General features: G+C 35.6%; 2 protein-coding genes and 2 pseudogenes across 3 annotated transcripts; 2 read left to right on the top strand and 2 right to left on the bottom strand.

Annotated features, from left to right (window-relative positions):
• Nucleotides 1-7286: 7286 nt before the first annotated feature.
• LOC120218695 (leucine-rich repeat receptor-like protein kinase TDR) lies at nt 7287-24023 on the bottom strand. Of its 2 annotated transcripts, none has more exons than XM_039215594.1 (3): nt 21368-24023; nt 20719-21263; nt 7287-7300 (listed from the first exon to the last, which is right to left on the bottom strand). In XM_039215594.1, exons 1-2 carry the CDS (start codon nt 23886-23888, stop codon nt 20950-20952), a joined length of 2835 nt encoding a protein of 944 aa, XP_039071525.1. In that variant the 5' UTR covers nt 23889-24023; the 3' UTR covers nt 7287-7300; nt 20719-20949. The 2 variants fall into 2 exon arrangements, with proteins under 2 accessions (XP_039071525.1, XP_039071526.1); XM_039215595.1 differs by having other exon boundaries at nt 20719-21260; nt 21368-24022.
• LOC120218697 lies at nt 7978-11426 on the bottom strand (annotated as a pseudogene).
• LOC120218698 (60S ribosomal protein L39) lies at nt 13859-14567 on the top strand. The gene is made up of 3 exons (XM_039215596.1): nt 13859-13970; nt 14130-14233; nt 14339-14567. The coding sequence occupies exons 1-3, from the start codon at nt 13968-13970 to the stop codon at nt 14385-14387; spliced, it is 156 nt and encodes a 51-aa protein (XP_039071527.1). The 5' UTR covers nt 13859-13967; the 3' UTR covers nt 14388-14567.
• Nucleotides 16681-20564, top strand: LOC120218884 (annotated as a pseudogene).
• Nucleotides 24024-24302: the final 279 nt, after the last annotated feature.

The raw sequence follows: 24302 nt of genomic DNA, 5'->3' as shown, positions 1-24302 counted from the left end.
TCGTTGTGGTCGTTGCACTTGTTCAGGAGTTTGTTCATTATAACCAACATGCTCATTCATCGAGGGCATAGGTTCCGGTGTTGTAAATATATGTCCACCACCACTATGCTCTCCCATCTGAGGAGTGTATGGCGTAACACCAGAATCACCAACCACTTGACTAAATGATATTGTGTGATCACCATTCGGCCTCCAAATAAACTATAAAACAAAATTATATAGTTATTATTTAATTAAATAATTATAAAAATCAACAAAATAAATAAATACTAATATTATAATATAACAATAATAAAAAATATATTCACTAATTAATTTTATATATACATCAACTTTGCATTTGATGTCAATCTTAAACCTAAACTCTTTCACGTTATTGTGCGCCAACCCCGTTCTTTTTATTTTATGCCTCCATCTGTAAACCAATCAAAATAAAATTATGTAATTGTTTTTCCTTTACAAAATATTTTTTATTTAATTTAAGATAAAATATTTTAAATAAAAAAAATTACCTTCCAGCAAGAGGAAATTCAACTGCAGTTCGGCTAATCGGTGTTAACCATGGAATTCTGTACCATGCCCACGATTGTAATAACATCGTGCATCCACCGATTTCAGTTGTATACACATCATTTACAAGTAATGACGCCTTGCACATCTCGCGATACAAAAACGCCAATATTGTCGATCCCCAACTATACTGACGTGTCATAAAGAAATTATCCATAAATGGAAGATATTGTATATGGACAAGATTATTGGATTTATCCAGCATCAAGATTTCGTCGATCAACCGTAATATATATGCTCGAGTTGCATATATAATGTCTTGCTCACTACAATGAGGATCGAGCTTAAACTCATTTGCCAACAAGGATAATCTCAGCCGTGACCCTTTTGTTAAATCTGTGTGTGGTACCTTCCCAAGGTAACGCTCACATATTGCAAACACGCTCACATATAGCCGTGAACCTACAACTCTAGATCTCATATTTTTCTTCTTTTAAAGGTTTAGTGTTTCATCCACCGGTTCATTCATTCTTTTGTTAGTTTATGGTTAAAAAATTCATGTAATTTTATGATTATTGTCATGCTGTGAAATTTTGATTTATATGTTGTTACATACTTTGAAATAAGCTTTGGACCATTGTGAAACATTGTAAAGTTATAGGGACCTTTTTTTGCAAACTTTGAGTAATTTAAGGATTAAGATGTAAATTATTGAAATTTGGTATACTATGTTGGAATTTAGTATTAGTATGCTTAATTGGTTCAATTTTGAAAGACACTAAACCTACAAATGAAATTGCAGTGGATGGAAATACTGATCTTAACGTGTTTGCAATATGTGAGCGTTACCTTGGAAAGGTACCACATATAGATTTAACAAAAGGGTCACGACTGAGATTATCCTGGTTGGCAAATGAGTTTAAGCTCGGTCCTTTGGATCACACAATATAATTTTGTTTTATAGTTTATTTGGAGGCCGTACGGTGATCACACAAGAATCTTTTGATCACACAATATCATTTGGTCAAGTGGTTGGTGATTCTAGTGTTACGCCCTACACTCCTCAGATGGGAGAGCATAATGGTGGTGGACATATATTTATAACACCGGAACATATGCCCTCGATGAATGAGCATGTTGGTTATGATGAACAAACTCCTGAACAAGTGCAACGACCACAACGAAACCGACGTGCACCTCGATATTATTACTCAACAACACCCCGACACCGTCAATAGTTGTAATCATTATTCGAATTATTTGTATCAAATTAAAGTAATTGAATCAAATATTATTTCTATTAAATTGAGTTTTTTACTACTAAATAATTATTAGTAATAATTATTAAATCATTGTTTGTAATTATTATAATTTCATTATTTCAAATCATTACCAAATCATTTGTATTAAATCATTAAATATTAATAATAAAACTTTGATTTGTTTTAAATCCTCCACTTTCTTTTGCTTTTGCTTTTGCTTTGTTTTAAATTAAATAAGTGTTGCTTTAACTTTTCTTTGTTTGTTTTATCTTCCCATGGTTTCCTGATGCAAATTTCATGCTGCCAAAACACGTTCAAGTTGCATGGAATCCAAGTTTGCATTGAAGACGCCTAGATATCCAACATAGCAAATGAAGACGTCTAGATATCCAAGAAATGAAGACTAAGTTGAAGACGCCGAGATCTCCAAGCTTCCATGCAAAGACCGAGCAATCTACTGAAGACGCCGGGAGATCACACTTAACTGTAGCAAACATCCAATTTAGGGAAATAATCGCATTACAACATTATTTTGGGAATTAAACATTCCCATTTGCATTAACGTGGAAGTTTTGCCGAAGTTTAAGGAACGGATTTGTGAAGGAAGTAGGTGTGTAAAATAATCGAATTTAAACAAATAAAATTATATTTGTTAAACATTCCCATTTGCATTAACGTGGAAGTTTTGCCGAATTTTAAGGAACGGATTTGTGTAGGAAGTAGGTGTGTAAAATAATCGAATTTGAACAAATAAAATTATATTTGTATTTGTTTGTTTATTTTTTTTAAAATATTCATGTTTACTTCAAGTTCGTTTAAGTTATTAATATCGTGTTCATGTTCATTTATTTATTTTTCAAGGTGTTCATGTTTGCTCATTTAACATTCACAAACTTGTTCGTTTCTTTTATTAACACGAATATATTTGTTTAATGTTTATAAATATATCAATTTTAATGTTAAAAAACCATCTTCCTTTTAAATTCGTTTAACGTTTAAAAATATATTCATTTAAAGTCAAATTTTGAACTATTCAAATATGATAATTGTTCATAATGTTTTTAAACAACTCAAATTATTTGTACAATTGATACTATATTTTTATTAAAAATGAATTAAATATAAAATTTTCTTTTAATTTAATTTTTTAAGAAACATTTAAATTGTATACAAATGTTACTAAAAAATAAAGAAAAACTGATTATGTGGTACGTTTATTTAATTGTTTCCATACATGTGTCCATCATCAAAGAACTCCCTGGCTCTCATAATTCAACATAGAGTTTGATAAGCCTATGGCTGTGACAGAAAGAACTAAAGATAAAGACCTAACCGAGCCTATTTAACAGTGGGTTCGTCGTAGGCTCCATTGACGAGCGGCCAATTAATACAGTAGCGTATAAAAAATGGGGTTTTGGTTTGGACTATGGAGCAGTGTTTTCGTTTTCAAGTAAGGGTAGGTGTCCTTGAATCTAAGTACAAGTACTTGCCGGCTCACAAATGAGGAAGGCTGTTTAATTGAAGAGTTATTGTTAAAATGTGAAAATTGAAAGATTTTTCTACCTTCTACTGCAGCTTCAATGGCATCCAAACCTTCTTCCTTCTTTCCATCATCTTCTTCCTTTCTTCTCAATTCCGCTTCTCTGGTGCACAAACTTGGATTAAAGCTGGTTACTGTTACGCTAATGGTGAATTTCCCATACAAGACATAAATTCTGCTTTGTTCACTCATCTTTCATGTGCCTTTGCTGAAGTGAACGCCTCAAATTATCAGCTCTCTATCCCCTCTGCCTCTGAACAATATTTCTCAACTTTTGCAACCATAGTCAAACGAAGAAACCCATCGGTTAAACCACTGTTATCCGTCTGGAATGGGATATCTGCAACAGGGAAAGCTATATCTGGTGAAAAGGTTAATGACTCAGTTTTATCTTCAATGGTCTCATCATCTTCTACAAGGATGTCTTTCATTGATTCCTCTATGAAAGCAGCTAGGCGTTATGCTTTTCATGGAATAGACTTGTTATGGGTTTGGCCTAACAGCACAGATTTGCCCAATATTTGTAACACTCTAATTTAAATTTTATAAATTATAAAATATTGGATTTAGAGTGGTATTTTAGAAGAAATTAAGGATTAAAGTGTAAAATTTTAAAGTTAGAATATCATTTTAAAAAATATAGAAAATTTAGTGACTAAACTCATAATTTACTCATTTTTATATGAAGAATTATAACCCTTTCTCCGTATGATTTTCCACATTGTTGCCCATTTATCTCTTCGCTCATCCCACTTTAAACTTCGATCTACTCACCGTCTGACCTTCGTTCGACGAACCGAAACTACCATCGTGTTTGTTGTTGACCGATGAAAAAAACTTCGCAAACCTCTTGTTGTGAATCAGCGTCATTTGTCGTTAATTTCAGTTGGAAGTATCGTTGGTTTTTCGTCGATCTGACCACCCATTTTCGACACCTCCCGCACCATCGTGTTTCTTGCATCATTTCGATTCCACCGGTGTCCTCTGTGTCTCTATCGTCGGCGCGTGGAGGGGTAAGGAAGTCAAAGTTTTTAATGTTTCGGAATCGAGCTCTCCACCGTTGAACCGAGATTGGTAAGTGTCTAAAAATGCCTTAAAATAATTTTTAGAAATTTTTCGAACCCCGTAACACTGTTCACGCACCCCACGCGCCACCCCCTGAGAGTGGGCTTCGTCTAGCAGCAGGAAAAAAAGAAAGAAAGAAAACCAGCCTGACCCGACCCGATTGACCGACCCGACCCGTTGACCGGCGTTGACTAGAACTTTAAATGGCGTTGACCGACCATTGAACTACCGTTGACTTTGTTTGAGAATACTTACTCTAACGTATTTTTGATGTTCTGAGTTCATTTTTGGGGTCTGTTTTACCAAATTCGAACCCGATAAGCTGTTTTTCACTGATTTATCACCCGATTCGATCCGTTTTTCGGAATTAAGCTCTGTTTTTTATGAAATTTATATTGTTATGTATTTGAGGAATTATGGGAAGTTGAATTAAATATCAAGGGCATTCGAATGGAATTTAATGGTCGATCAGTATTACACGGAAATTGAGGTAATATATTACTACCTTTTCATATTTTATGGAACATGTTGGTATTGGTAAATGCATGAATGAACATGTTTGGTCTCATTTGGGTAATTAATTAATTCATATACTCGATATGAATGCAGTAAAAATTCGGTAACTGAATACGATTCGGATGATTATTATAAGAAATTGAGGGATTATTATAAGAAATTGAGGGATTGTTAAAATTAAATTACGAGTTCTGTGATTAGTGATAAATAAATTAGCATGGATATGTAACATATAATTTATTTCATCAAAGGTTAAATGTCAAAGGTACTTGGATGATAAATTATGAGAATATAGGATAAAATTACGAAAATACCCCTATATTGTAGAATGACAAGAATTGTCCCTGAAAGTTGATTAATAACTCTGAAAAGACTTATTGATCTGATAAAACTACAAATGTGCATAAGAAATGCTTGTTTGCTTAGAAATTTTGGATAACCAGTTTTAACCCCAAAAGGATTTATGCAAGATACTAGAAGTCTGTTAAGGAATCATTTCAAGATTAGAGAATGTTCTGGAAATAAATTAACCATATGATCTCTAAATTCTAGTTATTTTCGTTAAGAGTTAATGTCGAAACTATTTGGTTAAGAAATTATGAAAATGCCCTTGAAAGGTAAAAATAGTCCGAGTTGACCCTGAATGAGAAAATACTTTGAGGATTCGTACTTAACCCGATAAATTACAGATTTAATTGTTAAAATCCTGTCTTTGTATGGAAAAGTCCTGATAACCTGTTTGTAACATCTGAGAAGGCAGTGGACTTGAAAATCTCCGAGTTAAGAGTATATACTTGAAGAATAAATTATTGAGAGTGCTCCTTTATAAGAATTGATCGAAATGACTGGAATAGATGATGAGTTTAAATTAGTAATAAGATCGGACAGAAGGAAAGGATTTAAATACCCTGTAATGGAAATGACCCAAGAATATCAACAAGCTCAAGAATGATTGTATATCCTCGAGCTCTGTAAAGAAAGGAATAAAACCGAACACCAAAATGACCAAAATACCCTTATGGCCTAGAATAAGTAAATGTCTTGGATTAATTAAGAAATCTAAATAAACATGGATGTTGTACTGCTCTTAAAAGTTATGGAACGTAGCTTAAGTGGTCAACCAACGTTAGTGTTATATCATTACCTGAATGATCTTAAATGTTTGTTCGTCTCATTAAGTTTGGATCGATGATAATTTTGGAAGTAACCAGTTCAGCTGAACTCTGGATCGCATTATGTACTAAAAAGTGGATATTAGTTAGACAAATCAACCATGAAGACTAAATTGAACTGAAAGGAAGTACAACATGTATCCGAAATTCAGAAGTGTCCGAATTACTCTAGAAAACTCTTCAGTAACCGAGATAGACTTGACTACTAAATGAACTAAGTAAGCTCAATGACTGATGATTAAATAAGTAATCTGGATGAGTTTGGGAATGCTAATGAACTTACATGATGTGTTGTCCTTCTGGGTCATAAACTATAAATCAAGTACGTCAGCATTTCATGATATTGTGGAAGCGTGGAAATGAAATAAAGACATTGGAAGAACTATTCAACGATGATTTCGAAGATGATCTATGGATAAGAATTTTTGGTATTAAAAAAAGTAAATACCATGGAAGGACAATGAATATATTAAACGACAAGCATTAGTTATGAGATATATTCATCTGGAGTTGTTTGATAATGAAATCAATCGACATAGACTGTAAATATCCTGAACCTTCATTTCTTCCTTATCAGCTCAAGTCATATTCTGAATAACTGATGATTCTGTCAGTTATTGAACTCTTCCTATAGTGATTCTAAATTCGGACATTCTATCGGTATATTGAAGATCCGTGTTTCTCTGCCTATTAAGATTATCAGTACCTCTGAATAATATCTGTAAACTCTGGTGTGTTCCCTAATCACATGAATATTTTATCTGATTTCTAATTTGAATTATGTTATGATACCTGACCTGGATTCTGATCTGATACTGACATGAATTATGATCTGATACATGACATGGATTCTGATCACCTAAATTATTTTTTGATTTTTTATATACCCGTTTACGGACGAAACATGTTTTATTGGGGGATATTGTTGGAGGAAGAATACTTGCAGGTTCCTCGGCTTTGTGCTCAGGGCCTTACTGGACGTGATGGGGTTGTATGGTTATGGGGAACCTACACATTTTGTTCGTGATGGATGGAGGTAGTGTTCATATTTAAAAAATATATATATGTTTTAAAAAGATCTGAAAATTTACATGGTTTTGTGGGAACATACTAGAAAACCTATTCTGATCTCCTGAACCTAAACATCCCAAATATTTTCCATCTGAACTGAATACTATCTGTTATTACCTGAAATATCAATGGGACCTCAGCTCAGCCTAAAAATCTATAGATATCTGAACCAATAAGGAAATATATGTCTATATGTGTATGCACGTTATTCAGCATCATCTGGTAGTTCTGTATTACTAAGCTTTTCGAAGGGAAATACGTCTGCATCACAACAAGAAATTTGGTCATTCAATGATCCACAGATTTCACAATTGGAGCCCCGATGAGACTGTCGATTATTATGGGGTGTTAACTTGTATGGAGGTAGAGAAGTTTTTGCTTTAAGATTATAATATGATCACAAGGTAGAATCTGTGTGATTTTAAATCTAGATGAATTCACACACGCCTACAAACAAAACTACTCGAATTTAGATTACCGAGAGAGAAGAATATTTTCTTCATCACTAGGACCATTCTTTGAGTTCAAAGGTAGAGGAGTTCAATAAGAAGAATGGTGCAGTTATAGAACATGCCATGGATAGTGAATCGACATATACTTATGTTAAGCACTTGGAATTCGTGCCTATTTCTTTTGGGCCCTTGGTTCTTATACACAGTGGAACCTCTAGACTAGGTAATGATGTGGTTTAGTTGATTGAAAATTTAACTTGTACTTTTATAGATGTTTTTGCATCTTCAAGAGCATGGGTTCTTGTGAATGAAGATTGAAGCTTCCTTGGTATCTATAGAAGTGGGAAAACATGGTTTAAAGCAAAAGATATTTTGTAATGAAATTATCCTTCATTGGGTAACGAACCCTTTTCTTCTTTGCTTAAGAAAAAAGCTTTAACAAGGAAAAAAGAAATAAATATTAATGAATGCAGTATGTATAAATCATCTCAGGACAACAAAATTGTAGCTTTAGCTTTAACTTAACCAGGAGAAAAAGGTTCAGTAAAATCAGTTATGATATGAGCCAGCTCCAAGGTTGATGCGGTTAGGCTTTCCACAAGGTATTGTCCTGTTGACAAATGAACAAAATGAAGTTTTATCTTTCATTTAATACTTTCAACGGCATCAGTGTGCACATTGAGAAAGAGAGCATTTACCATAAGAAATCAGCAATTTGCAAGACACAAGAAAGATGCCTCACTAGCTTTGGTTTTCTCTCATCCATTCGACAAAATTATCAAGAATCAAGGGCCATGCTTGGGTTGCATCGTAGTTTTCCAGATCTGGAAAGCTAATCTGCTAGCAAGGATTCAAAGTTATTATAAACCCCTCAGATTGATAGATGGAAAGGTAAATAACATTTGCCTTTTCATCCAATATCATAAATGGTTCAATTCTATCAAATGTGATATAAATAAGTACGTATGTCAACCATCAGAAAACAAATCCAGGATGAATCATTTTTCCTTTTACAAGTTCATTTTTTTCTTAGTTTTGCTTCATTATTCCTTTTCGCAGCCAACAAAAACTTCCAATGCAAGGGAAAGAAAATTTATGCTATTGAGTTTTGAGGACAAATGGGAAAATACTAATAGTAAACTAGTACATTTTCGAAAGGCCTACCTCTTTGCAAAAACGAAGAAAATTTATCCATTGGTCTGCATTTATTACTTTGTAATCATTTTGGATCTGCTAGAAATTCAAAATCCAAGCATCATAAGAGAACATGGAATGTATGTTCAAAAAAAAAAAGAGAGAGAATCTAATCAGGCATTTTGTTTGCTTAAGATCAAAGAAAAACAGCCTCATAAAGAAACTTAGCTGCCTACCTTCAGATATTCGACTAGTGAATCAACCTGAGGACGAAATTGGACCCCTAGAACAAGATTCAACAGTTCACAGATGCTTTCAATGTCCACACTCTTTTGCTTCTCCTCTGGGGCAGTGGGTAAGTGTTAAACTTTTATTAAAAGGTAATCCTATCAAGTATCAAGTGCATCTGTACATGGAGGGAAAAAAGGATGCTTTCATTCAATTAATAGGAACCTGTCAGGCAGTATTGGAAGGCGTAGATATAGAAATCCTCATAATTCGATGGGTTTTCCACCTATTTTCAGATGCATAAAATTTAAGATCAGTACCACCAAATCACTTACTTCTGAAGGAAAATAGAGATATCGTAATTAGAAGATTTAAGTTGTCTAGAGCAATATTTTATATTTGATGAGTTTGATTGTAATCTTCAGAATAATTAAGACTTCTGAATGTTTTGTATGCTACGTTTCCTACATCAATTTGTCAATTAGAAAATGAGTTCAAAATGGTGGCAATGACCATTACAGCACATACAAATACCTCTTTCTCCAGTTCAGGAAGTGCCTTTTTTAGTTTGCTAAGTGAATCAACCCCCAATGCTTTCAGGCCAGTTTGCCACTCATCCTGGTTCAGTGCAGGAGAAGGAAAAAAGAGGTCATTCATCTAATGGCTGTTCACGTTCTCTATTATGGTATCCATTGAATGTAGCAAGTCATATAAGTAGAGCCTCTACTTACCTGTGTAAAATAGCCCTGCTTTTCAGCTTTTAGTTTCCTGAGAGATGCATAATACATATTATTAGAAGAAACTCTCACCAAACAGGGGGTCCAATCATTGTCCACCGAATACATACCAAGCAAGCATCAATATCCTCACATCAGTGTAGTCCACTCCTAGATCTGCACATAGTGCTTCAATACCTTCTGGACTGCTCAAGCAAACTAAGGTTATTAAAAGAAGAAGCACACTATAATCTAAAGAAAATCTCTCCTTGTGCTTCCAGTGGGGCTTATGTTAATTTTTTCAGACAAATCAAATAGCCTCTTATCTAAACAATCAGAATTTCTTTCAAATTCAGACAAGGATTATTTTTTTTCAAAAAATGGCACAGCACATTCTTCCCGAGGGAACTTATAACTTTTTCACCCAATGAATTCTTAGTGAAAGCATTTAGTGTTAATACTTTGATATGAAATATATCTACATATCGTACAATAAAATGCGAGAAATTATGTTCAAACGACAATTTTAACAAGGTTCACAAGCTTTTCATTGACATTATGTTCACAAGATAATTTAAAGCAGATGATAATTAAATGTAACACCTTTACAAACCAAAAGCTGAGAGATATTGACTTTGAAAAATGATAAGAGCATGATTTGGATAAATATAATAAATTGGTTTGGCCTTTTATTTTCTTGTATTCATAAATGATAACACCAATCACCATACCAGTAGCTCAAGAAATATAAAGAATGAGGACAGAATGTACTTACTCAATCATGCCTAAGGAACTATTTTCATACGTATGAATAAGCGGTCTATTTTTCCCATCCCCTTTGTTTTAGCTTTATTTGAGACTGAAACAAAGAATATAATATCTAGTTAGAATACCTCACCAGAAAAACATTCAAGTCAGATTGCTATTCTACTAAAACCCTATAAGGCTATCCACACCACCAATTAGGGGCAGAACAAAAAGACAAAACTTACCAACAACAGGAAAACCAGGTTAAGTTTGTTACATGTTAAATGGTTATAGCCAATTTAGAACTATCATAAATAAAAGGCAAATTCCTTTCAATAGGTTTAACTCCTCACCCCTAGCATTAACTTTAAGGTATAATGCTATAAAAGACCCAATTTTTGACGTAATTATCCCCTCCTACTTGCTAATTTCTCAAACTTGTGAAAAATTTTGACCCTATAATATCTATTATAACATTAATTCAATTAAGGGGAATATTACAAAATTTCAGCGGAGATGTAGACATAAGTTGCAAAATAATATACATTCAACCAAAAAACCTATAATAGAAACGATTTAACCAACGTTTATTATATGAATATTTTTATTAGTTAGAGCACGATGTTTCAAACTTTCAATTTAATATATTCACTTTTCCCGCGGTTTCTGAGAAACCAATCAAAATAGAATAATCTTAATTCACACACCAGCAACCCAAAAGAAAAAGAACGGCAATTACTGTAAAGAATTAATCGGGGCATGTTGGGCTTGTACAATTCTCGTCTTTTTTTAAAGGAATTCATTTAATCTTTTTTCTTCCCGCGCTTTTTCGTGTAGCATACATTAAAAACATAGCAAAATCAATTCGTTTTTTTCTCCCACAGAAAGAAACGGAAAACAGAAAAGGAAGATGTACCAGAACGACCGTCGGATGATGTGACGGATGAGGAATTGGGTGGGGCAGATTTTCGCTTAGATGCGCGAGGAGGCATTGCCGTTAAAAGAGATCGGATTGAAGCTAACGGTGGAGCAGCCACAACCACTTGATTTGATGACAAATTGACTAGAGTGGAAAAAGAAACCCAGAACCCTAGATCCAATAAAATTTAGAGAGAGGCAGAGCGACACGGTACTACACAAGTTTTTTTTTTTTTTTGAGAGAGGACTATATATCGAGAAAGAGATACTTGGAGTAGCGTTTGAGATCGAAGAATAAAAAGCCTAGAATGTAATTTTACGATGGAAGGTGGACGCGCCACGCGGGATCTTCTGCGCGTAGAGGGATTTGAAATTTGGAGATAGAAAAATAGGAGAAATTAAAAAAAATATTTTATTTCAAAATTACAATGGGCTGTACTGTATTTTATGCGTTTGACTCCATTATTGACTGCCCTCAGGCCCATCATCAATTTTCCTTCATTATTCATAAACCCTTTACTTATCTTCACAAAAAAGAAAAAGAAACTATAAAAATAAAAAAGTAAATTACAAATTTAGTCACCCAACTATTTGTATAGTTTCATTTTGGTCGCTCAATTATTTTTTATATCACTATCTAACGTTATATTTTGATTTTATTTTGGTCACTTATCGTTAATAAATTAATATTATTATTGATTTGACATTTTTTAATGATGACATGACATTATTTTATGATAACATGTAAGTATTATTGTTAATTTTGTTAACGACGTGTGACCAAAATATATAATTAGATTTTTTTTAAATAAAATAAAATGACGAAAAATAAAACCTTACAAATAATTAGGTAACTAAATATGTAATTTACCATATAAAAACACAAACACTAAGGGTATGTTTGGTTCACGGAATGTAAGATTACCAGTGAGAATAAAAGATTACTAGGGAATATGATTATTGAGAATGTTGTATTTTGTGTTTGGTTGGTTTAACAGAAATGTAAGATTACCGTATTTGGTTAAAGGAATAAAAGATTATTAGAGTGTATATTTTACCAAATTCTCCTTATTATATATTTATTTTTTAACAAGTTGAATTCTAATATAATATTACTATAATTAATTTATATATTTTATTTAAAAATTTTAAATTCATAAAATTTATATAATTTTTTACAAATTGAAAAGATAAATAGGTTTAATGAAAGGGTAAAATTTTATTTTAACCTCTGAACTTCATATAAAATTTTAATTATAGATTTTTTTTGTAAATCTAAAATAGTTTAAAGATAAATTTATAATTTAACCTTCATAGAAATTTTATTATACCTTGAACCAAATAGCCCCTTAGAATAATATTACATATGTGGTAGGAGTTCATAGGACAAGTATACATATTTTTATTAAAAAAATTAATTTATATTTATTTTAATGGTATCTATAAATATATTAAATTAAGGACATAATATCAAAATTTATTCATAATGTTTGATAAAATGTTCATTTTAATTTTTATTATTTTTTAGTATTTTGATCGTCAACATTTTATTTTAGTGTAAAATACTATTTGATTGAATGAAAATTGTTGATTAACTAACAACCGCAAAAAAAATAACTAGGTGGCAATGTCCGAGAGCTGGTTTTTTAAACTCAACACAAATGGAGCAGCAGTCCCTTCAACGAGGAGGGCCTCTAGCATCGAAGCTATACGCAATACGATCGGAGCTTGGAAAAGAGGGTACACAAAGAATATCAGTTGTTGTTCAGTGCTCCAGGCAGAGCTTTGGGCGCTCCTTGACGAACTACAGGTGGCCTGGGATAGCGATATATACCAGCTAGAGGTGGAGACGGATAACCCTGAAGTCGTGCGATGTCTGAACTCATCCTCCCTGCTTCATGAATCTGCCTTAATCAGAAGGATCCATAGTCTTCTCAACCGGGATTGAAACACCAAGATACCTTACATTCCCAGGAATGCGAACGAGCTTGCGGACAAAATGGTCAACCTCGGTCGTGGAGGGAATCAGGGACTGTTGGTGATCCATCAATAGCCTCTTGAAGTCCAAAACATTATCACTGCTGATATGAGGTCCTTGAGAAGAAGAGATGTCCATTATTAACACAGTGTTTATTTTTGCAAAAGAAAATTGATGACATGATATTATTATATATTTAAAATAATATTATAATACTCATACATCTAAAATGATGACATAATAAATATCATATAACATATATTATGTCTACTCTCAACTTATGTTTATAAATATAATAATAATAATAATGACAAATTAATATTATATTCAATTGATATATATATATATATATATCGAATAAAATAGTAATATAAAAATAAAATTAAAAAATCTCAACATAAAAAAGTTTCGGATAAAGAGCCGAACAATGAGAAGAAGCGATCCGGTGGATCGCAAATCCCAGCATCATTTGGGCCGAAACTCATTGCAAATAAGTAATATTTGTAGTCCACGAAAGGCCTAACAAGGCAAACCCTAAAAATCCCATATTCACTCTCAGCTCAAATATATTAGGTTTTCGGTCCCCGTTTCCAAAGCTCTCACCAAGCAAATTGAGGACCTTCGTGCCGCGCTCATCTGAACAGCGGAAGTGCCAAAAATGGTAACACCTCTTCTTATTCCTTCGATACTTCTACCTTAGATAATATTAGAGCTATTTAATTTTAAGCTTGAATTCCGACAGTTCCTGTTTTTATTTTCACATTTGTTATCCAAAGAAAAAGTAGTTTAGTGTTGAGTCTTGAATGGTTTAATTTGACAGCCTTCGCACAAGACCTTCAGGATCAAGAAGAAACTGGCCAAGAAGATGAGGCAGAACAGGCCTATTCCTTATTGGATCCGAATGCGCACCGACAACACCATTAGGTTCTTACATTTTTTACTTTTTGTTCATGTTTACGAGTTCTTGTTTTGTCTAACTTTAAGGCTTTTCAGAGTATTATTGTTTTTTTCTTTCTTTTTGGATTGAAGGTATAATGCTAAGCGTAGACACTGGCGCCGCACCAAGCTAGGGTTCTAAGTTCGATGGCTTATTGTGATTCAAGCTTTTATTTTCAGTCTTCTAAGTTCATTTTCGGAATTAATTTATGTAAGGATTTATATTTTGAATGAGGGATCTTTTCTATTAGAGTTTTTGATGACATTGTTAGCAACTTTGGTTTAGTTTGATTTTATATTATCTAATCTTTATTTTATTGCTTGTTAGTATATTCAGCTCGACTGGTTTATTTAATTTACCTTTATATGTCAAAAACATTTATCATCTTGATGATCTGTGTGTGCTCAAGAGTGGCTGTATTAAGTTAATATAAAGATGAACCGTCGTGGACCTTGTGGTATTAGGAATTAATGATCTTGAAATTAGGTTATATGGTGTTTCTTTAAGCTAGAAGTTTGGGTGACATGCCTAGAAGCATTAATTTATAGGGAGCAGTGTCATATGCTAGTGAAAACCTTGTGGTTAAGATTGGTTATTTTAATACGTCGAGTTTAGTTTAGAATAGGAAGAGAACGTTGTCTTGTACATTGGATTACTGCATTTAAGGTTATCATGAATTGTGTTTGGAAAGCACGAATGCCTTGTTACTAGACAAGTGGATCATATAGGTAGTTTTCAATGAAAATCCATTTGAGGGAACTATTTGATTAGGGATGTTTACAGTCATAGGACACTTATCATAAAAGTAAGGTTATGCAAACTGGTGACCGAGTGAAAGCTTAAGGTGGCTAACAGTTTGTGAGTTGTACTGCTCTTGATCACATGATGGGCATGATTACAACGGTTATGGTTGACTAACTTATGTTCGGAATGTTTTGAGGAACAGTTCAGTTATAGAAAGAATAGTAAATCTTACACTATGGACATGATTTACCAATGCAAATACTTGTACCCACAGGTATAGTTGTTATATGATTACCAATGAGTTTATTTTAGAATAAGCAATGTTCATATGCCCTTGTTTACTAAATTTTGGCCCATGTTTTTTTCATATGCCCTTGTTTACGAAGCATGTTTGAAATATCTGAAGCAACTTTTGAGCTTGACTATGGTGTTATGTGGTGTGATTCTTTAAGGCGTATAATGTTTTTTGATAGTTAAGCGGTCTGCATCGGAAATGTTCACGTAGGAAAAATGCAGCATCTGTCTTGAATTGGTCTTCAAAATGATGTTTTCCCACAGATTTAAGTGATGAAACCAATATTTTCAATGTTTCGTTAGATTAAAAAATTTCCCGAAAACTGCCCAAAGGCATTTTTGATTCAAATATCAGTGAATATCAATCATAATAATCAATTATTAAACTAGGTAATTTCCAGAAATTGACTGAAAGTTAGCACGTCACCATAACCTTTATCTAAAAGTCTCAAGCCTTATGGTTGGGAGTTAAATCTGTTGAAAAGTTTATTATTAGTTGTAAACATCGGACAAGTAATCAATTCAGGGAACTATTTCGTTTGAATTATGATTAAACAATAATTAAATAAATACCTGGTATCTTATTTTTTTAATATTAAAAATGGCTGAATCATTGCATTTTTTAGGGTTAACAACGGTTCTAATATTTTGATTTTATCTCAGCGAATCAGTTCAACCGACATGTCTGATCCAATTTTAGCAATCGTATTTACTAATTTTAATGATTTAAAGATCTATTGAAGAGTTTATTATTTGTTGTAAACATCGGACAAGTAGTTAAACCAATGAGACTATTGGTTCTCGGTTTAATTGTTTGAATTATGATTTAATAATAATTAAATAAAAATTAGAAATCAATTGAACATAGGTATTTTAGGGTTCACAACAATCTGCATATTTTAATTATTCCATTGATTTTAGTGAACGAATCATCACTCTTACTTCAATCAACCAATTCAGCTGATAACCATAATTATCAATTTAATAATTTAAAGATATATTTTTATATTCAATTCTAAAATTAATGAATAATTAATAGATTCAAGCTTGTGGATCTAGTCAAAATGAGCTTGAAGATGGAAAATATGGCCCGGTTTGGTCCGTATACTGATCTAGTGTTAACTAGAGAGGAAGCAAACATGAACCCCCTTTCAGTTGTGCTAGGAATATTACGTTAAATTTAGTCATTCTGTAGACTTTAATGAGCAGTCAGTAGAATCCTATAAAAAGTAAACATTGGTTTTAACTTCAAACCTCGCTCTGGCAAATTTTCCATGACACAAACCATAAGAAAACTTTGCTCTAAACTGCATGGACAAGTCAGCTCTGTAATACAAAAGGCTGTCAGATGATTTAATGAAAAACGGTTCATGCAGACTAGAAACACCGCAACCTATGGCATACCACAAAGCCTCCAAGAACCTAATCCAAACTTCAATGGCGTTACTGTCTCCCTCTCTCCTTTGCTTTCGAAACTTGGTTATATAAAGTGTTGATTCAAGCCAAATGAAGTGCACTCTTTCAATAACAACTAAACTCATCTTCACATCGCCATGGCTTCCGATGGTGACATCTCTTTGGAGCAGATCAAGAAATCCCTGTGGAGGAGGTTTTTCAGCATCTGAAATGCACGAGAGAGGGTTTGACATCAGCGGAAGGAGAGAAAAGGCTTCATATCTTTGGCCCTAACAAGCTTGAAGAGAAAAGGAGAGCAGACTTCTTAAGTTCTTGGGCTTTATGTGGAATCCTATGTCTTGGGTGATGGAGGCTGCTGCTATCATGGCCGTTGTTTTGACCAATGGAGGTGGCAAGCCTCCAGACTGGCCTAACTTTATCGGTATCGTTTCCTTTCTTTTCATAAACTCAACCATCAGTTTCATCGAGGAAAACACGCCGGGAATGCTGCAGCTGCTTTGATGGCTGGTCTTGCTCCCAAAACAAAGATACGTTTATTTGCTTGTCTTTTGCTAGTCTAGAGCTCCTTTCCTATGTTCCGTCAACTTGATTGGTTCACTTTGCAGATTTTGAGAGATGGGACATAAGGTGAACAAGAAGCTGCAATTCTGGTACCAGGAGATGCAATTAGTGTCAAATTGGGAGATATCATACCGGCAGATGTTCGTCTTTTGAAAGGCGATGCACTTAAGATAGATCAATCTGCCCTCACTGGTGAGTCCCTACCTGTTACCAATAATTCAGGTGACAAGGTCTTCTCGGGATCTACCTGCTAACACGGTGAGATCGAGGCTGTTATCATCTCCCCTGATGTTCACACCTTCTTTGGTAAGGCTGCTCACCTTGTTGACAACACCAACAATGTTGGTCACTTTCAACAGGTATTATAATTGTGTTCGTTTCTCTATGTGATGATGCAAATCAATCATATTTTAATTATGTAATAATAATCAACTGCTATCAAATACCTTAATGGAACAGGTATTGACAGCCATTGGTAACTTCTGTATCTGCTCAATTACTGTCGGAATGCTCATTGGGATCCTGGTGATGTACCCGATCCAACAGAGGATATATAGAGATGGTATTGACAATCTTTTGGTGCTTCTCATCGGAGGAATCCCAATTGCCATGCCTACTGTCCCGTTGGTAACAATGGCTATCGGGTCTCACCGCTTGGCACAACAAGGAGCCATCCCATCACCAAAAGGACGACTGCCATTAAAGAAATGGGAGGGATGGATGTCTTGTGCAGCGATAAGACCGGGACTCTCGCCCTCAACAAGCTAACAGTCGACAAGAGTCTCATTGAAGTGTTCATAAGTGGTATGGATGCCGACACCCTTATGCTGATTGCTGCAAGAGCTTCCAGGGTTGAAAACCAGGATGCCATTGATGCTTCAATTGTAGCCGTAGGGATGTTGGGAGACCCCAAAGAGGTATCTGATACAGTCCACATTTCATTCATATGGCCTGCAATTGCAATGCTATTGCATGTCTTTATTCCCCTCCAGAATAAGACTTGCTGATTTTGCTACTTATCAATCTATTGGAAAGAGTTGGAATCACTGAGATACACTTCTTACCATTCAACTCCGTGGATAAGCGGACTGCTATCACCTACAATGACAGAAACGGCGAGTGGCATCATTGTAGCAAGGGTGCTCCAGAGCAGGTAAGATATTGATTACATCAACTGAATTTCAATGGTAGTTCATTTCTCATCTTCGAGTAATCGTCGCTTACACTAGTTCGGTTTCTGAATTTACAATCTATTGAGCAGGTAAGACTTGAGGCAAAAGGCGCTTGATGTCATTGACAGTTTTGCCAACCGTGGTCTCCGGGCCTTGGGAGTAGCTAGACAGGTAGGTGACTGTAATGCTAAATGATTTTATATGATTGTCTATTAAGAACGACCACTTCTCTAATGAAATTTTTTGGTCTTTCCATAGATAATCCCGGAGAAGACAAAGGAAAGCGCTGGAGGACCATGGGAGTTCGTGGGCCTCTTGCCTCTGTTTGATCCTCCAATGCATGATAGTGCCGAGACTATTCGACATGCCCTTGACCTTGGTGTCAATGTTATGATGATCACCGGTGACCAGCTTGCTATTGGAATAGAGACCAGTCGCAGACTTGGCATAGGGACAAATATGTATCCATTGTCCTCCCTCCTTGGCCAGAGTAAGGATGAAGCTCTTGCTACCATTCCTATTGATGAGCTCATCGAGAAGGCTGATGGATTCGCTGGAGTCTTCCCTGGTAATTGAATAATCATCTCAAGTCTCAAATTTGCTAAACAAACCAGCAATATTCATAGTAGATTTAATGTGTAAGGTCTATTACTTAATTACTTACATTTTTTTGTATGCAGAGCACAAGTACGAGATTGTTAAAAGGCTCCAAGAATTGAAGAACATATGTGGCATGACAGGAGACGATGTCAACGATGCCCCGGCACTTAAGATAGCTGATATCGGTATTGCAGTGGCAGGTGCAACCGATGCTGCAAGGAGTGCCTCAGACATAGTCTTAACCGAGCCAGGATTGAGCGTGATCGTGAATGCGGTTTTGACGAGCAGAGCCATCTTCCAGAGGATGAAGAACTACACAATTTATGCTGTTTCCATCACAATTCGTATCGTGTTGGGTTTCATGCTGATTGCTCTCATCTGGCAGTTCGACTTCTCACCATTCATGGTGTTGATCATTGCCATCCTCAACGATGGAACCATCATGACCATCTCCAAGGATCGATTCAAACCATCTCCTTTGCCCGACTCATGGAACCTGAAAGAAATCTTCGCCACCGGCATCGTCCTTGGGGCTTACATGGCGATCGTGAGGAGATATTTTTCTGGCTTGTTCATGACACTCGGTTCTTCACTGTGAGTGAATCACACTGACCAAAAATCAACCAAATTACTGACCAAAAAATGAAGATTTGCTTCCATTATTGCAGGAAAAGTTTGGGGTGAAGCCGACTAATGGTAACACGTATGAGCTGACTTCAGCTCTATACCTTCAAGCGAGAATCATCAGTCAAGCACTCATCCTTGTGACAAGGTCAAGGAGCTGGTCTCTTGCTTCTTGTCGCCTTCCTTGTAGCACAGCTGGTCAGCATATTCATATATCATATATATACATATATAGATATTTTAATTCAAAATTTCACTTATATTTGTGTTGAATAAAGGTGGCAACTTGCATTGCGGTTTATGCAAACTGGGGATTCGCCAAAATCCAAGCCATTCGATGGGAATGGGCAGGAGTTATCTGGTTATTTAGCTTAATTACGTACATCCCTCTTGATATCCTCAAGTTCATCATCCCCTCCACTTTGACCGGCAAGGCCTGGGACAATCTGCTTCAGAGCAAGGTCAATACATTTTCTTTGTCTTTGTTGAAGACTTTTTGCTTTGACTAAATTTATGTTTCTTCTTCTCTGATAATCAATTAAGACTGCATTCATGAATAACAAGCATTATGGAAAGGAAGAGAGAGGCACAATGGGCAGCAAATCAACGTACCCTTCACGGCCTTTCACCGCCGGAAATCAGCTGGGCCAATGAGAAGAGCCACCGCGAGGTGACGGAAATAGCTGAGCAGGCTAAGAAGCGTGTTGAGATTGCAAGGTAATTTGTTTAGCAGTTGCCTCCACTGCCGCCATTATTGAGAAGCATGCAAGCTTTCAACATTATTATCTTTTTCCCCCGACAAACTAATGAAGTTTGACATCGATTTGGAGGGCTGAGGGAGCTCCACACTCTCAAGGGTCATGTTGAATCAGTGGTTAAGTTAAAGGGAATAGACATCGATAAGTGAAGGAACGTACTACGTAGTTGGAATTTATGAATTTCCCAAATTAAGTCATATTTGATGTTGACATTTAAATTCAGACTCGCTGTTCGTATACAAATCGGTGTTCACAAGAGTAGTTTGTAACTTTTCGTAAGCTTAAATTTCAAGTGACACTCACTAATCATTATATGAATTTGTTTCATGCCTATCTTACATTCATGTAATTTAAAATTGAAGGAATTGTTCGGGAAATACAGACATTCATTGCTATAAACAAGCCGATCAGCCAAATCAAAATACAAATATATATATATATATATATATATATATATATATATATGCTGAGGTCCTTCTCCTTCCACTGAAATGTGAAGCAAATATCGAAACTCGACTTCAGAAGTATTTACTATCATTTACCTTGTCCCTTTAATCCTGACAGAGGCTTCGATACATCTTCCATGGATGGCCTGTCAGCTGGCCTGCTTCTGGTGCAAAGCAAAGCAACTTCAACAAACAGTTTTATTTCATCTTGCAATGAATTGGTGGAATCAGTTGATTCATTTTCATTACAAATTTCTCTCAAAAGAACATCCTTTGGTTTGCTCTGAATGTTTTCTCCACCATTTATCAGCCTACCATTAGTTAGAATTTCCATAATTATCTCCCCAAACTTGTATATGTCCATGTATAGTTCATCTTTGATATCTTCATTGGATTGACCACCTATTTCAAATTCCAAATGAGAATTCAAGATTGTTACTTTTATTGTTTGAAATAGGGAAACTTTGAATAAATGAATTCAAGGAAAGTAAATAGATAACTTGTACCTTTTGTCAACTCTATCAGGTACTTGAACCCGAAATCGGCTATACGAGGTTCAAAATTATCATCGAAGACTATGTTACTTGACTTCAAATCTCCATGAGAAATTGCAGGATTGCAGTCATGGTGAAGGAAGCAAAGTCCCTTTGCAATTCCAATTATAATTCTGCACTTGGTTGACCAATCTCTTGGGATTCTTACCTTCTCGGCCAAATTTCCATTAGGCAAGTAATCATACAACATGTAAGCCATATGCTTGTTGTAGCAGAAACCAAGTAATCTGATCAAATTCCTATGCCTTGCATTTCCCATTTGTGTAATAAATTCTGAGGCAGCCTTTATTCGCTTTGGCTCCCATTCTATCTTTTTCACCAAAACTGTTATTCCAGTAGGTAGCACTGCTTTGCAAACGGCAGCTGATAGCGGTGGCAGTTCATCCATGGACTCACTCGAATCGAAACTCCTCAAAACGTCATTTGCTTTAAACTGTGGGAGTCCGATAAAAGAGTCCATTTTCCATTGGCCTTTGCTTCCTTTGCGGAGATAAACTAGCCAGAAAACCAATGCTGAAATGAGTATGGCTATTCCTGCAGAGAGCAAAAGAACTAACCTAAGCTTTCCAGTGCCTTTGCTTCCAAAGATGGCCATTGAAGCCGAACATGATCTGAGAGGTGCACCACATAGCTCTGGGTTTCCAACATATGCACTTCTATCCATTGATTGCAGTACTTTTTCAGAGGGAATGGAACCAGATATATCATTGAATGACACATTTAGAAGTAATAAGTTCGTGGATTTCCCAAACTCTACAGGGATTGAACCGCTAAAATTATTATGTGACAAATCCACTACACTTAGAGCAGGAAGACTAGCAAGCTCCTCTGGTATGTGACCAATCAACTGATTGCTGGCTAAATTAATGATCTCAAGTGTCTTGCAATTGGATATACTCTTTGGGACAACTCCTGACATATTGTTCATCTGCAATTCAACAAGAAGCATGGATTTGCATGATCTGAAAGGAGGTAGATTCCCTGAGATGTTACAAGATGACGCAGAGAAATTTTGAAGAAGTGGCAAAGACCAAGTTTCTTCTGGGACCATTCCTCCTAGTTCTGGATTGTTAGAGACATTGAAATATTGAAGCCTTGAAGCTTGAAAAAAATCCGAGGGAATTCCACCAGTAAACCTATTCCTGGAAAAGTCTATGTATGTAACATCTGGAAGATGGCTGAGCGTCAAAGGAATTTCACCAGAGAATGAATTGTCCTCGAGTCGAATGCGAACAAGCGAAGAACAATTGGATAAAGGTGAGAGATTGCCTGTAAACTTGTTGGAAAACAGGATTAATTTAAAAAGCTCACCACCTGCGCAGATATGGGGTGGAATGCTGCCAATGAAGCTGTTGGTTGAAACATCCAACCATCTCAGTTTCGAGTTCTTGCCCAAGTTTCTTGGAAGTGATCCAGTGAAGAAATTGTTCCATATAAACAAAGTATCAAGTGATGGAAGTTCCGCTATGCCATCTGGGACACTGCCGTTCATTACATTGTACATGAGACTGAGCAGTCTTAGATTCTTCAGTTCAGCAAAACTCTCGTGAATAGGCCCAGATATCAAATTATCAGAGAGATCCAAGTTGGTAAGAGGCAAGATTCTGCTGAACTCCCATGGAATCAGTCCAGTGAGCTGGTTTCTGAAGAGAAAAAGTGACTGAAGCTTGGTGAGATTTGAGAGCTGCTTGGGGATCGAGCCCGAGAGATTCGCACTAGCAATATCAAGATACTGAAGCTCACTCATGTTGCCCAGTTGCCATGGGATGTTCCCTTCATAAGAATTGTACCCAATCTCCATATGTTCCACGGTCTGGAGATTACCCAATTCTGGTGGTATGTTTCCAGAGAGGAAATTCCCAGCTAAGTGAAGAAATTCCAAGCTCTTAAAAGACCCATATGCAGATGGTATTGGTCCATTGAAGTAACTCCCAGCTAAGTTGAGAACCTTAAGGAATTCAAGCTCGGAAAGTTCAACAGGCAACGGACCTGAGAAACTATTGCTGAAAGCATCAAGAACAACCAGGTTTCGAAGAACATTGATCCCTCCAGGGAAATGGCCAGAGAAATTGTTTCTGCTTATATCCAAGCTTCTTAGACTGGTGAGGTTGAAGATTTCAATGGGAATCTCTCCAGAGAAAGCGTTTTGACTGATGTTGAGTTCAACAAGCTCAGTGAAGACACTGAATTGCTTTCCTGGTAATTTACCCCCAAGTTTCTTCGTGGAAAGGTCTAAACCAATAACAACGGCGGAGTTGTTGTCGCATTTGATACCAGACCAAGAACATGCATGAACTTTCCCCGAACGGTTTTCACCATGACGCATCAACCAATCATCCAGACTGTGAAAATGATCGATAATCTCTGATTTGAAGCTCAACAGCGCGTCTGAATAAGGATCAGCAGCTAATACCACTGCAATTAGTATGGAAGACAAGAGGAGTTTCAAGTGTGGCCACAGGAAAATCTCCATTGGAACTCGCGGGGAAGAAGGAAGAGAGACAAACTATACTGCAAGTGGTGTTTTCCTGTGCTTTTGTTAGAGGAAGTTGGTTGCATGGGAAATAGCGATTAGTTGAGATATGAGAGAATAATATTTTGCCTTTGGGTACAGCATGGGGACATGCGGTCCTTAGTTTATTCGGATCATGTTTGCCATTACCGAATAAAGCTTTCTTTGAGCCATCTTTAATTTCCTTACTTTTCACTGGAGAGAATCCTATACAATTTGTCGCCATGTTCTTAATTTTGATTACTATATAAACACTGTGGGGCCACCACTAAAATCATCATATTCACTTAAATAAACAAAAAGAAAACAGGGCTTCCTTTTTCATGATCCATTGCAATTGAAGCAAAATTGGATAATCATAGATAAAGGTGAACC

Source organism: Hibiscus syriacus, unplaced genomic scaffold (genome assembly GCF_006381635.1).
Source record: "Hibiscus syriacus cultivar Baekdansim isolate YM2019G1 unplaced genomic scaffold, ASM638163v2 tig00110201_pilon, whole genome shotgun sequence".
NCBI classification, from domain to species: domain Eukaryota; kingdom Viridiplantae; phylum Streptophyta; class Magnoliopsida; order Malvales; family Malvaceae; genus Hibiscus; species Hibiscus syriacus.
Note: the sequence above shows the minus strand (reverse complement) of the source record. Positions and strands in the feature narration are given on the sequence as shown.